The 17,975-nt window shown below is 47.2% G+C and overlaps 1 protein-coding gene across 2 annotated transcripts in view; it reads left to right on the top strand.

Moving 5' to 3' along the window:
• The window catches only part of DPCD (deleted in primary ciliary dyskinesia homolog (mouse)), a 53,502-nt gene that overhangs the window by 24,275 nt on the left and 11,252 nt on the right, over positions 1-17,975 (top strand). For both annotated transcript variants that reach the window (XM_063961886.1, XM_063961887.1), the window contains exon 5: positions 14,472-14,574. In XM_063961886.1, the coding sequence (XP_063817956.1) occupies positions 14,472-14,574 (103 nt within the window). The remainder of the gene's footprint in view (positions 1-14,471; positions 14,575-17,975) is intronic.

The raw sequence follows: 17,975 nt of genomic DNA, 5'->3' as shown, positions 1-17,975 counted from the left end.
ACTTTACACTCGCAAGTTGCTGATAAAAATGGCCGTTATCTCATCCTGAGTGGCCTTTTAAATGACAAACCTGTTACCTTGGTCTCAGCCTATGCCCCTAACTCAAACCAAGTGGCCTTTTTGCGTAAGCTATGTTTGGCTATCCAGAGGAACCGTACAGGCTCGCTCCTTCTCATGGGGGACTTTAATCTGGTTCTTGACCCTAGATTGGACAGGTCTCCCAGGCCTTCCCCCTCTCCATTAGCCTCCTCTAACGCCCCATCCTTAGCCTTCCGTAACCTTTTTGCTGAATTTGACCTCTACGATATATGGCGAGTGCAAAACCCAACGGGCCGTGAGTACACATACTATTCTCCCGTTCACAACTCCTATTCCCGTATTGACTTTTTGTTTTCTGATAAATGGACTCTCCAATTCACTAGATCTGCTGACATCCTCCCAATAACCTGGTCAGACCATGCCCCGCTGTTTCTCAAATGGGATCTTAACAGTCAACATGCCCCGCCCCGACCTTGGAGACTTTCTCCTCACTTACTGGCCAACCCCGTATCAAAAAAAATTATTGTAGACAGCATCACGTCCTACTTGGAATTTAATTCCCCTTCGGACACGTCCACTCTGAACTTCTGGTGCGCATTGAAAGCTGTAGCTAGAGGCGCGGCGATACAGGCAGGAGCCCACCTTAAAAAACTACATCAACAACGCTTGAATGATTTGGAGCGTAGATTAAAGGAACTGGAGGAGAAAAATCAGGCTCGACCTTCGAGATCTCTCCAGAAAGAATTAGCTGATATTAGGTCCCAGCTTCAGACATTGCTCACGGTGCGCACCCAGGCCTCATTAAATAGGATGCGGCAGAAATTTTACCTGGCAGGGAATAGACCGGGAAAACTGCTTGCTCGTAAGCTCAGAGCGCAACAAGCTAGGAATAGAATTAAGCTTATTATGTCCCCAACAGGCACCAAAATATCTAACCCTTTGGAGATATCGAACCAGTTTGCTGACTTCTATTCCCAACTTTATAATCTCGCAACTGACCCTTCTACTCCGCAGCCCACTCTTCCATCTATCAACACCTTCCTCGCTGATTTGAAACTTCCCTCCATTACCGACGACCAATTAGAAGTGCTGAATGCCCCTTGGTCCACCGCAGACACGTTAAGGGCGATCAAATCCCTCCCTAAAGGTAAAGCGCCAGGCCCAGATGGCTTTATAAATGATTTTTATGTGGCACTCCAGGACCTCCTGACTCCATCCCTGGTAACAGTTTATAACCAAATTACCTCTCAGGGCACGCTCCCAACGGAGATGCTGGAGGCTCGCATTGTCACGATCCCTAAAACAGGTAAGGACTTGACTTCCTGCCAAAACTACCGCCCTATTGCGCTGTTAAATGGTGACATTAAGATATATGCTAAATTAATAGCTCACCGACTGAACGTCCTCCTCCCCTCCTTGATCCACCCCGACCAGGTTGGATTTATTCCCGGTCGGCAAGCGTCTGATAATACCCGTAGAGTATTGAACCTCGTAGACTCTATAACCCGTGAACAGGGCCTCCTCCTGCTGTCCTTAGATGCGGAGAAGGCTTTCGACCGCATAAACTGGGCCTACATACGGGAAGTATTATTGAAATTTGGCCTCCGCGACCGCATCCTGTCATCCATATTAGCCCTGTATAGTTCGCCCTCGGCCCGGGTCTTTAGTAATGGCTTCCTCTCTTCCCCCTTCCCAATTTACAATGGCACCCGTCAGGGCTGCCCCCTCTCCCCTCTCATCTTTGTCCTGGCGATTGAGCCTCTGGCAGCTAAGATTCGGGCAGACCCACAATTTCCAGGACTCCACCTTGGCACCGTCCCCCATAAACTATGTTTATTTGCAGATGATGTTCTGTTATTTGTAACTGACCCCTGCACCTCACTCCCCCATTTACACGATATTTTAGATAGGTACTCTGCAGCGTCCTACTATAAATTAAACACAACTAAAACAGACGCCCTGCCGATAAACCTCTCCCATTCCATGGCCTCTTTGCGTACCAAATACCCTTACAATTGGCAAACAACCTCGATAAAGTATTTGGGTATTCACATCCCCCCGTCCTCCTCTTCTGTATTTGACGTTAACCTCCCCCCTTTACTGACTGCGCTACAACTGTCCACCAAATCGTGGCTCAATTATGAGATATCATGGCTGGGTCGCCTGGCCGCCTTTAAAATGTCGCTGCTTCCCAAACTAATGTTCCTGTTCCGCACAATTCCCTTTATATTCCCCAAGAAATACCTAGACAAGGCTACCAATATCCTCACCAAATATGTCTGGGCTTTGCGACCGCCTAAACTGTCCCGCGCCAGGATGTCACTACCTAGGAGAGTTGGTGGCCTCGACATGCCTAACCTTTCACTATACCAAGAAGCTTCCCTCTTGGCTCAGATTAAAGCTATCACCAGTGATACACACTCGGAGTGGACGTGTCTAGAGGAACTAACCTGCCCCAGGTTCCCCTTAAAGGACCTCTTTTGGCTACCTAAACCCATGCGACCCTCGGACCTACGTCTTCTCCCCTCAACCCGAGCCACTCTACAGGTCTGGGATAAACTGACTATCGGCTTATCATCTCCCCTCTATACATTGCTACAAATTTCCCTACGTACAGTAACCGCCCTAATCCCTAACCTTAATTTGTCAGGCTGGCGTTCTAGAGGGATCGGCCTACTGGGAGACCTGCTCAACGGGCCTGTGCTTAGCTCCTTCTCTACCATCCAAGAACGCTTTGCCTTACCTGAATCTGAGAGGCTCAGATACTATCAAATACAACATTGGTGGACCAGTCTACGCCTTACCCCCTCCCCAATGCACCCTACTATGTCTCAGGCCTTGGGTCGTCTCTCTAGGGACGCTTCGGCTGGAGAGATCTCCTTTTGGTACAAGACACTACTTGCATTAGCTCCCGTTCTTAAAACTAGAGCCCAGAACAGGTGGGAGGTAGACATTGGTTGTACCCTTACCGACTCCCAATGGCAACATATCTTTATGTCATCCTTCACTATGTCCAAATGCTTAAACCATTCCGAGATGCACGTCAAGTTATTACATAGACTATACCTCACACCCGATAGGCTGCACACGATTTGGCCTACATGCTCGAAGTATTGCTGGCGTCTATGTGGTGAGGTGGGCCACCTTTTCCATATCTTTTGGACCTGTCCTTTTATTAAGCCATACTGGGTAGAGGTGTTTGGGCTAATTAATAAAGTACTTGGACTCACCCTGTCCCCCACCCCCCTCATTGCTTTACTAAATGTCTATCCGCGTTCCGTGGGTGCCAATTTACAATATGTTTTAGGCCACATTTGCCTTGCAGCCCGGGCGGCACTGGCTCAGAACTGGAAACAATCCATACCCCCCCCCTTAATGAAAGTCATACACAAAATTCAGAAACAATTCCTGATGGAGACTGAGTATATGTCTTGCTCCCTCTCTACCAAGTCCCCTCTAATACGTTGGAAGCCTTGGCTGCTTTTTACCACGGAGGGTGAGGGTGCCAACTTGGTACGGCGATCTCCCTCCCCGGACATCCAACCCCACACCCCTCCCCTAGATGGAGACACCTCCTCTCCCTGAGCCTGGGACCGCCCGGCGATCTCGGTTGCAATATGCATTAATGTGGAATCATCGTTTCTTTCCATTCTGTACGCCCTACTGCATTACGTCCAGTGTACAAACGTCTGATCGATTTTGAAAAGTATGTATAAGTATACAAATTGTCTCTTATGTATTTACTGCTCCCCCTTCCCTCCCCTCCCCTTTTCTTATTTCTGTACCCCTGTTTTGCATAACAAAAAAAAAAATCTGAATAAAAATTATTGATGATAAAAAAGATATTTCAGTCACATATGGGCAACATCATGCCAGGATAACAACATTGCCCTCTCAACACGACTACTCCAGGATCAGGGGTGGATTTTGAACCTGCCAAAATCTCACCTGGAACCAACACGGAGGCTTCCATTCCTGGGGATGATACTGGATACGGAGGCACAGAAGGTCTTCCTTCCATTGGAAAAGGCTTTAGTAATCCAGTCGATGGTGCGGGACGTTCTAAAGCCAACCTGGATATGGGTGCATCTATGCATTCACCTTCTGGGGAAGATGGTAGCCTCTTACGAGGCACTGCAGTACGGAAGGTTTCACGCAAGGCCCTTCCAGCTGGATCTGTTGACCAAATGGTCCGGTTCGCATCTTCACATGCACCAGAGGATACGTCTGTCGCCAAAAGCCAGGATTTCTCTTATGTTGTGGCTTCAGACTTCTCTCCTGACCGAGGGCCGAAGGTTCGGGATTCAAAATTGGATTCTGCTAACCACAGATGCAAGCCTCAGAGGTTGGGGAGCAGTCACCCAAGGGGAACAGTTTCAAGAAAAATGGTTGAGTCTGGAAACCATTCTTCCGATCAACGTTCTGGAGCTAAGGGCCATACACAACGCCCTTCTACAGGCATCACATCTTCTTCAAGATCACGCCATTCAGGTTCAGTCGGACAATGTGATGGCGGTAACGTTCATAAACCGACAGGGAGGAACGAAGAGCAGAGCAGCAATGTCAGAGGTAACAAAGATTCTCCTCTGGGCAGAAAGACCCACTGTGGCATTGTCGGCAATCTTCATTCCAGGAGTAGACAACTGGAAAGCAGACTTCCTCAGCAGACACGACCTCCACCCAGGAGAGTGGGGCCTTCACCCGGAGGTGTTCGGGTGCTTGACACAGGCCCGTCATCAGGGGGGTGTTGCAGGCACAGCTGTCCCGGGCCGCTTATGCCACCGTCCGCCAGGCGTGATGCTCCGCCCACTTTTCATTAGTGAGTTCTGGCATTGCTAAAGGAGGGGGAGAGGACACTGCAAGCTTCTATTGTAAACGTCCCTCCAAAAATGGCTGCCACCTCAGAGGAGACAGTTATTAAAGATACTACAGGAGGCTCAGGTGACAGTGCCAAAGCTTGTCATGAAAAGGGGGTGGAGCTACATGAATGGAGGGGGCGGAGCTTCAAGGGACCAGGCTGCCACAGCTTTGGCCAGCCTGTGATGGGTAAGTTGAGGGAGAGTGATATATATTATATTGTGTGTGTTTTGTGTGTATAAAATATATATTTTTAGTATTTTTATTTATTTATTTATCCTTTCTCCTTTTTTTGGGGGGGGGGAGGGGGCTGCCTATTTTGTGACTTCCGGGCCCCAGAACTTCTGATGGCAGCCCTGGCTTGACACGTCGGTGGTGAATTCCGCAAATCGACATGATGGCCTCTCGTGTCAACAAGAAGCTCAAGCGGTATTGTTCCAGGTCGAGAGACCCACAAGCATTGGCAGTGGATGCTCTGGTGACTCCATGGGTCTACCAGATGGTGTACGTGTTTCCACCACTTCCAGTGATCCCAAGAATTCTCAAAAGAATAAAAAGGGAAAAGGTTCAAGCAGTTGTCATTGCTCCGGACTGGCCAAGAAGGGCCTGGTATGTGGATCTACTGGAGATGCTCCTAGAGGACCCATGGCCTCTACCTCTTCGCAAGGATCTTCTACAACAGGGGCCATTCGTCTATCAAGACTTACCACGGCTACGTTTGATGGCATGGAGGTTGAGCGCAAATTCTAGCCCGGAAATGGATCCCAGACAGGGTTATTCCAACCTTGATCCAAGCCAGAAAAGGGGTAACGTCTAAACATTACCACCGTATTTGGAAAAAATGCGTCTCTTGGTGTGAGAACAGGAAATTTCCTGCGGTGGAATTTCAACTGGGACATTTTCTTCTTCTTCTGCAGTCAGAAGTGGATGTGGGCCTCCGTTTAGGCTCCTTAAAAGTCCAGATTTCGGCCTTCTCCATTTTCTTCCAGAAACAATTGGCTTCTCTCCCGGAAGTTCAGACGTTCTTGAAGGGTGTTCTGCACATCCAACTGCCCTTTGTGCCTCCTACGGCACCTTGGGATCTCAACGTGGTGTTACAGTTCCTGCAATCGGAATGGTTTGAGTCTTTATTGGACGTTGATGTGAAGTTTCTTACATGGAAGACTGTCACACTGTTGGCCTTGGCTTCAGCAAGACGTGTGTTGGAGCTGGGGGCATTGTCTCACAAAAGCCCCAATTTGATTTTTCATGAAGATAGAGCTGAACTTAGAACTCGTCAGCAATTTCTTCAAAAGGTGGTGTCTGCATTTTCATATCAACCAACCTATTGTGGTTTCGGTGCTTACCGACACCTCTGCTACTTCAAAGTCCTTGGATGTTGTTAGGGCTTTGAAGATCCATGTGAAGCGGACAGCTCGTCACAGAAAATCTGACTCACTGTTTGTGCTTTATGATCCCAAGAAAATTGGGTGTCCTGCTTCAAAGCAGTCTATTGCTCGCTGGATCACGCTGATTATCCAGCATGCTTACTCTATGGCATGTTTGCCGGTTCCTAAATCTTTTCATGCCCACTCTACTCGGTTGGTGGGTTCTTCCTGGGCGTCTGCCCAGGGTGTCTCGGCTTTACAACTCTGCCGAGCAGCTACTTGGTCTGGTTCGAACACGTTTGTTAAGTTCTACAAGTTTGATACTTTGGCCTCTGAGGACCTTCAGTTTGGTCAGTCAGTTCTGCAAGAACCTCAGCACTCTCCCACCCAGTTTGGGACCTTTGGTACATCCCCATGGTACTAATGTGGACCCCAGTATCCTCTAGCACGTAAGAGAAAATAGGATTTTAATTACCTACTGGTAAATCCTTTTCTCGTAGTCCGTAGAGGATACTGGGCGCCCGCCCAGTGTTTCGTGATTCCTGCAGGGTTACTTGGTTAAGTATTGTGTGGGATCAGCCATTGCTGTTCCTGTTCATGTTGTGTTAACATGGTTTTCTTCTTGTTTGTGTGTCCTGGTTCGAATCTCACCACTATCATTTCTGAATCCTTCTCTCAAGATATGTCCGTCTCCTCGGGCAAAGTTCAAGACTGAGTCTGGTTGGAGGGGCATAGAGGGAGGAGCCAGTGCACACTTGATTTCTTAAAGTGTCCAAGCCTCCTAGTGGACCCGTCTATACCCCATGGTACTAATGTGGACCCCAGTATCCTCTACAGACTACGAGAAAAGGATTTACCAGTAGGTATTTTCAGATCTCTCCAGTGATGTTCAATCGGATTCAAATCTGGGCTCTGGCTGGGCCACTCCATTCACAGAGTTGTCCTGAAGCTACTCCTTTGTTGTCTTGGCTGTGTGCTTATGGTCGTTGTCCTGCTGAAAGATGAACCGTCGCCCCAGTCTGAGGTCAGGAGCACTCTGTAGCAGGTTTTCATCCATGATGTCCCTGTACATTGCTGAATTTATATTTCCCTCTATCCGAACTAGGCTCCCAGTTACTGTCGCTGAAAAATAATCCCACAGCATGATGCTGCCACCACCATGCGTCACTGGCATTCACGCCAAAGAGTTCAATCTTTGTCTCATCAGACCAGAGAATTTTGTTTTGCATGGTCAGAGTCCTTCAGGTGCATTTTGGCAAACTTCAGGCGGGCTGCCATGTGCTTTTTACTAAGGAGTGGCTTCCGTCTAGCCACTCTACCATAGAGGCCTGATTGGTGGATTGCTGCAGAGATGGTTGTCCTTCTGATAGGTTCTCCTCTCTCCACAGAGGAATTGCTGTAGCTCTGACAGAGTGACCATCGGTTTCTTGGTCACCTTCCTGACTAGGTCCCTTCTCCCCCGATCAATCACTTTAGATGACCGGCCAGCTCTAGGAAGAGTCCTGGTGGTTCCGAACTCCTGCCATTTAGGGATGATGGAGGCCGCTGTGCTCATTGGGACCTTCAAAGCAGCAGATATTTTTCTGTACCCTTCCCCAGATTTGTGAAGGTCTACGGCAATCCCTTTGACTTCATGCTTGGTTTGTGCTCAGACATTCACGGTCAAGTGTGGGACCTTATATAGGGGCTAACTCAGACCGATCAGCTTCCCTGACTTGTGGGTGGACACCTAGCACAGGGCAAGTCTGCCCCGCATGTCAGGCCCTGTGCCGCCACGCAAGTACAAAAGCATCACACAGCGCCAATTCTTTTGTACTTGCGCTGGTAGGAGCTACTCGTCGCTGTCCGGGTCGCAGCGGCTGCATGTGACGTTACGCAGCCGCCGCGGCTCCCCCCAGTGGTCTGGGCATGCCTGCGTTGCCTGGACCGCGACCCCTATTTTTAATATATTTGCAAAAATCTAAAAAAAAAAAAACAGCCTTTTTTTCACATTGACATTATGGGGTATTGTGTGTAGAATTTTGAGAGAAAAAAATTTACTTATTCCAGTTTAGAATAAGGCTGTAACATAACAAAATGGGGAAAAAGTGAGGAGCTGTGAATACTTTCCGGATGCACTGTACATGTTATAGGGAATATACTGTAGATTGTAAGCTCCACTGAGGCAGGGACTGATGTGAATGGCTGAGTATTTATGATGTAGGCTTCAGCTGAGCTCAATAGAGGGCGCTCTCGTAGAGGATCCCACATAACCATCAGTGAACTCCTCCACTGATGCATTTCATGAGTCCCGATAAGATATGTCATATGAACACCTTGTCATTCCATATACAACATGATAGATATGCACGGCACCAGCAATGATCCTTGCTGCCCTGTACCACCTATGTCTGGGGAGAAGTTAGATATTATTCAAAACAAAATTCTGTGTGAATGTTACTAGCTTAGATTTGTTTTATAAAACTGATGCTGCACTTGCCTGAAAGAGAGAAAGCAGAATTGTAAAAAGCCATTCTCCTTTATATATCTGACTTTCTATATATGCTCTGATGGCGCTGTACATTTTAAACCTCCATTATTGTTAATGGCTAGGTGCCACTGAAGTCAGTTTTGCGTGTTTCGGACAGGACATGCTTCTGGGCTGAGCATGCACAACTAGGGGTAATGCATAGTCATACACAACTCATTGCCATCGCCACCTGCTGCTAATTGGGAGTAATGTGGTGTAATGGTGTGATCACACACTGGATAAGTATAGTGAGGATGCGCAGACGGAATTGCGGGGTATGCAGCATTGTGGGTACTTATATATGTATGTACACCTGTTCAAGATGGATCTTTTACACCAGGGATAGTGCACATGGGGTGGTCTTCAGTATGCCGACTGACGGGATCCCGACGCTGGGATCCCGACAGCCGGCATACCGACAGTTATTCTCCCTCGTGGGGGTCCACGACCCCCCTGGGGGGAGAATAAAATAGCGTGGCGCGCGCCACCGTGCCCGTAGCGTGGCGAGCGCAGCGAGCCCGCAAGGGGCTTATTTGCGCTCGCCACACTGTCGGTAAGCCGGCGGTCGGGCTCCCGGCGCCGGTATGCTGGTCGCCGGGAGCCCGACCGCCGGCATATCGTAGTGAACCGCACCATGATGGCAGCTATGATACAAAGCGTATATAGGAGAGGCAGGTAGCTATGTACAAGTACGGATGTATTTTCCTCTGTGCATGCTATTTGGGTGCATTGACAGCCAGCTTGCGTTCGGCTCGGCATGGGCACATGTAAGTGTAAAGTGTACACATCCAGTTTGAGGGGACCATGTATTTGTTTATGCTGACCTGACACGTGACCATCTTGGCTGTGATATTTGCAGATTAGCCTCATTCTGCAATGTACAAGAACATTTGAGAGAGGTCCACAAGCGCTGTGGATTAAACTTCAGAAGAAGGATCTTCTGGCTCAGCCTGAGAATTTAGGATACCAAAGGAGCCAGAAGATCCTTCTTCTGAAGTTTAATACAACAGCACAGTGGGCCTCTCTCAAATGTTCTTGTATATGTATTATTGAGGGCTCAGTATGAAATGCCTACAATTAAAATCCCGATGTTCAAATTCCTGACAACAATTCACAGACGGTCAAAATACCAACATTTAAAATACCGACAAGGTCAAAATCCTGACATTAAAAATGTCGACAGGTCGAAAAGTAGACACGAGTTTTACATTGTTTTTGTGTGTGTATGTCGACCTAGGTTGACATGGACATCGTAAAAGTGTACTGTATCCACTCGCATGGCTCGCTGCGCTCGGCACACTATTATATTCCCCCTCCAGGACCACTGGGATGGTAAAGTATGAGCCACTCGGTTTCAATAAAAAAATCATGAAAAACTTCTGTCGACCTTTTAAATGTCTGTATTTTGACTATCGGCCAATGGATGTTGGGATTTTGAATGTTGGGATTTTAATTGTAGGTAAATTGACTGCATCCCATTATTGAGGAGTGGTGTTCTCATGAGTTGGTACTGAGCTGTAGTTGGGAGACGCTAGTTACACTGATACATAATTTCGTTCTGCAATGTGCCTCTACCTCCAAAAACTAGTTGAAGAGGGCAGTTAAGTTTGGAGAGATGTTGGAGATCCGCTGTTAGAATGGTGTGGGAACGGTTTCTCATTGTGACTGCATCATTGTCAGATTTACCTGGAACCCCTACAGGAGTGTACAGAAAAATGAGCGTTGTTGGGCTACCAGAAGCTTCAGTGGTGTACAGAGCCACACATCAAGACCCTACAGTGCTCTCAATTGCATTGCTGCCTAAGACATAGTTGTATAATGGGTGCAGTGTGTGCGGTGCACACAGGCCCGTGGATCCAGAGGGACCCACACCGCACACCCTGCACCCATATATTATACTTACCCCTCCGGAGTCCCGTGGCGGTGTCCCTGCAGTGTGGGCACAGATCACTTGGAAAGTGGCCGCTGCAGCCATTTCCGAGTGATTTGCGCATGCGCAATGGGGATGTCCCCGGGAACAAAGTGCGGGCGCCATGTTCCCGGAGATCTACCCATGCGCAGTAGACTCTGGCATTATGCCAGTCTTCTTGCTGCATACAACGGAGGCTGCACGCAGGTCCCCTCCTCTCTTAAAACGCCCCTGAGATGATGGAATCTTTCTCACACATGCACCTGTTTTTTCTGGACAGAGGACACCGCCTGATGTCCGAACATCAATTGGGTAAATCTAAAGGTGGGGAAAAACTTAAAAAATATTCTTGATGGGGCATCATTGCTCTTTGTGTGGAAAGAACAGCTTTAGACAAGTCTTTATACTAATGGGGAGATGTATTAAACCTTCCGAAGAGAGGAGCAGTTGCCTATAGCAACCAATCATTTTATAAAATGTACTTGATAAATGCTAGTTAGAAGCTGATGTGAAAAGTGCAACTTGTATGACAGCTGTAACTGCTGAGAAGTGTCTGTGACACCATACGTAGTGCTAACTCTTCACAGTATTATGGGGGTAATTCAGGTTGGAGCACAGTGTGCGATCCAACCGGAATTTTTGTTGAAAAGATGTGGGTGCATGCGCAGCACCCTTCCTGCGCGTGCACCTGCACCTTCTGTGGGGGGGGGGGGGCGGCGCAGAAAATGTGATTGCCTCTGCGGCGGTCGTGGGGGCGCAACGCTCTGTTTCCGGGGAGGAGACGGAGCGTTGCGGGGGCAGTGCGTCGTGAACGGGGGGCAGAGGCGGACGAATAGGAGCGTGTTGTGGGTGTGATCACGGCGGCTGCGTGACGTCACATGCAGCCGCTGCGATCAGGAAACTGGTGGCAAGTCTCCTGCGACCGCAGCTCAGCTGCGCCGCCAGGAGGCTCCCACAGTTTCTGCTAACAAGCAGAAATTGCAAACGCTCCGCAATTTCTGCTTGTTCAACTGGGGGGAGGCTGCAGTCAGTATGATGGGCGACCCCCAGCATGCGATACAAAGGATAGCAAATACTGCTGATTAGCAGAATTTGCTATCAAACCTTAATTAGCCCCTATATCTGGTTTATAGGTACCTACAGCTCTTATCAGTGACTTTTCCTCCCTTAATCTTTTAATAGAGGTCATTTTGGATTATCTACATAATAACCATCACAAGTATTGATCACAATTATTAACTGCCTACAACTGGCCATATGTCCAGCATATATGCTACTACTATACACCATTCTGCCACCCATGTCCCTCGCCATCGCACTTTGCCATGTAACGGCTAGTCACTACAAGTATCTGTTAATAAGACTATCCTCAATGCTCTACCATTATCTGTTTTACTTTTTAATGCTTGCTGGAACAAGTTTTAAAAGAAAAATAAGACAAGTGTAACACAGTCTGGTTGCCTATGAGGCTGCTGCGTGTCTCGGCGCTGTCCGTGTGCTGCATGTTATCAGTGTAACAATGTATGAGGTATATTATTTAGTAAGGAACATGCATTCATTGGATTAGGTGCTCAGTTCCTCCCTGTCCCAAGCAGAGTTTCCTGCTTTGTATAGTCTTTTTATCTATCACTGAGGAGTTAACACTTCTTTAACATGTCTTTGTGTTCATCTAATCTCTGCTGTTTAACCTTTGACATCTCCCTTATTATCCATGTCTGCCACCTTTGCCAAATACCAAAAGCAGCTACATCACAGAAGACTTTAATCTCTGTCGGAGAGCCACACATTCTGCACCCAGACTCCTTTCTTTCATACATTTGTCACTGAAACTATATTTGGTAACGCTGATGTATACATTTATATCAAGTGGCTGCAGGTTTGGGGGCCTTGGCTTTGCACATACCATTTTCTAGATACATGAGTGCGTATTTTATTATAAACTAAGGTTACATAGGTGCACATATTTTGGGATCTAGCTTAATGGTCATGTGACTTCTTCACAATTATGTATCGTGTATAAAGCTCATTCTGCGGGACATGCTACAGGTAGGAGTCCCACTGAGCAGATATTATTCAGTTTTAGGGAGAAGGGACATCCACACAGCATGTGACTGCAATCGGGGGAATATATAAGGAGCAGAGACAGAGTTACTCATACTCATCACTGCAATAAGTTGGACTTTGGCTTTAGCTACATTTGTGGCCGTATATGTAACATACAATAAATTGTAGGCGTGTCATTTACATACAATGCTTATGTTTCTTTCTATCCTGTCTCACTGTGGGATACACATTTGTGTAAGCAAGCCATGACCATGCCTTTCTATGATGTCTAACAGCTCTTCTCTGGTACACAGTGCAGGTATAAGCCATTGGGTCAGGTACCTGCTTTATTATGAATGGTAACCATGGACCTTGAACTCTCTCTGCGGTTGGTGTATCAAGCAGTAAAAAGAGTGGAGAAATTGGTGCTATGGGCAATCTGTACCTACCTATCATTTTATAAAATGTACTTGATAAATGCTACCTCTAAGCTGATTTGTTGCTATGGACAACCTCTCCACTGGTCCACATCTACAGACTTTTCACTGTTTGATACATCCATCTCGCTGTGAGAACAGGATTAGAGCATCAAGCCAAATCCCTTCTTCCACAGACAGAAAGCCTGTCGACATGACCTTTTGGGAGTACTTGAGGGTTGAGGTTAAAAACCCATGTAGTAGTAGTAGTAAGTAGTAGTAGTAGTAGTAGTAGTAGTAGTAGTAGTAGTAGTAGTAGTAGTAGTAGTAGTAGTAGTGCTCTTCCTCCAACAGTACTGCTTTACATACATCATAGCAAAGAAGATTACAGCACATATTACAAAAAATTAATACAGTAACACAGCGGTAGAAAAAAAATACAATAAGCGTAATACAGAGTTGGTGCTGACTTTTTTGCATGGAGATACTACAGGGACATTATGGAAATGCTTAATAAACAGGGAAGTCTTGAGTCTACTTTTGAAGGATTCTATAGTTGGGGCCTCTCGCACTGTGCGGGGAAGTGAGTTCCATAAATTCGGAGCCGCATGACTAAAAGCTCAACCTCTACATGAATTACGGGAAATTCTAGGTACTGCTAAAAGTCCTTCATCTACAGATCGCAGTAGTATGCACCCAAACTTAATGAAGGAGATCTTCTAAACCTGACCCAATAGAGACACTTGAAGGAGTCAGATACAGTCTAATTACAGTATTTAAATTGTGTATTTAACTGTCCTGTATTTATATGACGTCACAATGGTTCCGTAGCACTGTACACAGGGAATAATATATAAAGAAATACGTAACTGCATTAGGTCAATACAGATTAGTTTACAAATTTACATACTACATATCAATACATAAGTCCACAGATCATATAATCAGTTGTGAGTGTTGATTTGTATTTCATACACACTGTATGGTTCTCTATGTATGTATGTATGTGTGTGTGTATATATATATATATATTTCATTTTGCTTTATGTTCCCATTGTATTATGTGCTCTCTGTAATATTGTCTCTGTATATGTACAAATCCCTGCCACACCTCTATTCTCCCCCATCCTCTCGCTTTGAGAAATCACAGACCTATCAGCTGTCTAAAATATCTGCCTCCACCACCGTTGTGAGGGAACAGCCGGCCACTTGCAGAGATTTGTGTGTAATGCAGAACTGTCTTCCATTATTACTGTTACTTCTCTGTAGTCTGGCTTGTCATACAGTGTGTCTTTGTTTGCATCTCACTCCTGCCTGTCTTGGTGTTACAGGTATTATAAAAAGTTTTCTATTCCTGACCTGGACCGATGTCAGCTTGACCTGAACGAAAGTGCTCTAAGTTTTGCCCATGCGAATAACACATTAATTATTACTGTAAGTATGAGTTTGTTTACTCTAAGTCAATGGGTAGGTCATTTACAAAGGTTTTTTTTGTGTTTTCTCTGACGTCCTAGTGGATGCTGGGAACTCCGTAAGGACCATGGGGGATAGCGGCTCCGCAGGAGACAGGGCACATCTAAAGAAAGCTTTAGGATCACCTGGTGTGCACTGGCTCCTCCCCCTATGACCCTCCTCCAAGCCTCAGTTAGTTAGATTTCTGTGCCCGACGAGAAGGGTGCACACTAGGGGCTCTCCTGAGCTCTTTGTGAAAGTTTTAGTTTAGGTTTATTATTTTCAGTGAGACCTGCTGGCAACAGGCTCACTGCATCGAGGGACTAAGGGGAGAAGAAGCGAACTCACCTGCGTGCAGAGTGGATTGGGCTTCTTAGGCTACTGGACATTAGCTCCAGAGGGACGATCACAGGTTCAGCCTGGATGGGTCACCGGAGCCGCGCCGCCGGCCCCCTTACAGAGCCAGAAGAGCGAAGAGGTCCGGAAAAATCGGCGGCAGAAGACTTTCCTGTCTTCAGATAAAGGTAGGCGCACAGCACCGCAGCTGTGCGCCATTGCTCTCAGCACACTTCACACTCCGGTCACTGAGGGTGCAGGGCGCTGGGGGGGCAGCGCCCTGAGACGCAATAAATCGTTAGAAAACCTTTTATGGCTAAAATAAATGCATCACATATAACTCCTGGGCTATATGGATGCATTTAACCCCTGCCAAAACATACAGAAAAACGGATGATAAGGACGCCGAGAAAGGGGCGGAGCCTATCTCCTCAGCACACTGGCGCCATTTTCCCTCACAGCTCAGTTGGAGGGAAGCTCCCTGGCTCTCCCCTGCAGTCACTACACTACAGAAAGGGGTTAAAAAAGAGAGGGGGGCACAAATTAGGCGCAGTATAAACAATACAGCAGCTATAAAGGGAAAAACACTTATATAAGGTTATCCCTGTATATATATATATAGCGCTCTGGTGTGTGCTGGCAAACTCTCCCTCTGTCTCCCCAAAGGGCTAGTGGGGTCCTGTCCTCTATCAGAGCATTCCCTGTGTGTGTGCTGTGTGTCGGTACGTTTGTGTCGACATGTATGAGGAGAAAAATGATGAGGAGACGGAGTAGAGTGTCTGTAATAGTGTTGTCACCCCCTGGGGGGTCGACACCTAAGTGGATGTACTGTGGAAATTGCGTGACAGTGTCAGCTTTGTATAAAAGACAGTGGTTGACATGAGACAGCCGGCTACTCAGCTTGTGCATGTCCAGACGTCTCATATAGGGGCTCTAAAGCGCCCGTTACCTCAGATACAGACGCCGACACGGATACTGACTCCTGTGTCGACGGTGAAGAGACAACCGTGATTTCCAAATAGGGCCACACATTGCATGATTGAGGCAATGAAAAAAGTTTACACTTTTCTGATAATATGAATACCACCAAAAAAAAGGGGTATTATGTTGGTGAGGAAAAACTTCCTGTAGTTTTCCTGAATCTGAGAAATAAAATGCGTGGGTTTCCCCCCGATAACAATTGATAATTTCTAAAAAGTTATTGGCAGTATACCTTTTCCCGCCAGAGGTTAGGGTGCGTTGGGAAACACCCCCTAGGGGGGATAAGGCGCTCACACGCTTGTAAGAACAAGGACTCTACCCTCTCTTGAGATGGCCGCCCTTAAGGATCCTGCTGATAGAAAGCAGGAGGGTATCCTAAAATGTATTTACACACATACTGGTGTTATACTGCGACCAGCAATCGCCTCAGCCTGGATGTGCAGTGCTGGGTTGGCGTGGTCGGATTCCCTGACTGGAAATATGATATCCTAGATAAGGACAGTATATTATTGCCTATAGAGCAATTAAAAGATGCATTTCTATATATGCATGATGCACAGCGGAATATTTGCCGACTGGCATCAAGTATAAGTGCGTTGTCCAATTATACCAGTAAAGTGGTCAGGTGATGCGGATTCCAAACGGCATTTGGAAGTATTGCCTTAAAAGAGGGGATGTACCCCAGGTCGCCTCTCAAAATAAGACGCCGTATTATCAGGCGCAGGCCTGGTTGGCAAGCGGACAAAAGGGTTCCTCTTTTCTGCTCGTGACAGAGGGAGAGGAAAATGGCTGCAGAGATCAGCCAGTTCCAAGGAACAGAAACTCTTTTCCGCCTCTGCCAAGCCCTCAGTATGACGCTAGGGCTTTACAAGTTCAGGCACGGTGGGGTCCCGTTCTCAATGAATTTCAGTGCGCAGTGGGCTCACTCGCAAGTAGACCCCTGGATCCTTCTGGTAATATTTCAGGGGTACAAATTGGAATTCGAGACGTATCCCCCTCGCCGTTTCCAAAGGTCTGTTTTACCGACGTCTCCCGCTGACAGGGAGGCAGTTTTGGAAACCATTCACAAGCTGTATTCCCAGCAGGTGATAATCAAGGTACCCCTCCTGCAACAGGGAACGGGGTATTATTCCACACTATTGTGGTACCGAAGCCAGACGGCTCGGTGAGACCGATTTTAAAATCTAAAATCTAAAATCTTTGAACACTTGCATACAGAGGTTCAAATTCAAAATTGAGTCACTCAGAGCAGTGATTGCAAACCTGGAAGAAGGGGACTACATGATGTCTCGGGACATCAAGGATGCTTACCTTCATGTCAAAATTTACCCTTCTCACCAAGGGTATTTCAGGTTATGGTACAGAACTGTCACTATCCGTTCGGACGCTGCCGTAGGGATGGTCCACGGCACCCCGGGTCTTTACTGAAGTAATGACCGTAATGATGATATTCCTTCGAAGGAAGGGAATTTTAGTTATCCGTTACTTGGACGATTCCCTGATAAGGGTAAGATCCAGGGAACAGTTGGAGATCGGTGTAGCACTATATCAGGTAGTGTTGCGGCAGCACGATTGGATTCTCAATATTCCAAAATCGCAGCTGGTTCCGACGACTTGTCTTCTGTTCCTAGGGATGATCCTGGACACAGTCCAGAAAGAAGGTGTTTCTCCCGGAGGAGAAAGCCAGGGAGTTATCCGAGCTAGTCAGGAACCTCCTAAAACCGAACCAAGTCTCAGTGCATCAATGCACAAGGGTTCTGGGTAAAAATGGTGGCTTCCTACGAAGCAATCCCATTCGGCAGATTCCACGCAAGACTTTCCAGTGGAACCTACTGGACAAATGGTCCGGGTCGCATCTTCAGATGCTTCAGCGGATAACCCTGTCACCGGGGACAAGGGTATCCCTCCTGTGGTGGTTGCAGAGTGCTCATCTTCTAGAGGGCCGCAGATTCGGCATTCGGGACTGGGTCCTGGTGGCCACGGATGCCAGCCTGCGAGGCTGGGGAGCAGTCACACAGGGAAGGAATTTCCAGGGCTTATGGTCAAGCCTGGAGACATCTCTTCAT

The sequence above is a fragment of the Pseudophryne corroboree genome, chromosome 3 (assembly GCF_028390025.1).
Source record: "Pseudophryne corroboree isolate aPseCor3 chromosome 3, aPseCor3.hap2, whole genome shotgun sequence".
Taxonomy (NCBI): domain Eukaryota; kingdom Metazoa; phylum Chordata; class Amphibia; order Anura; family Myobatrachidae; genus Pseudophryne; species Pseudophryne corroboree.
Note: the sequence above shows the minus strand (reverse complement) of the source record. Positions and strands in the feature narration are given on the sequence as shown.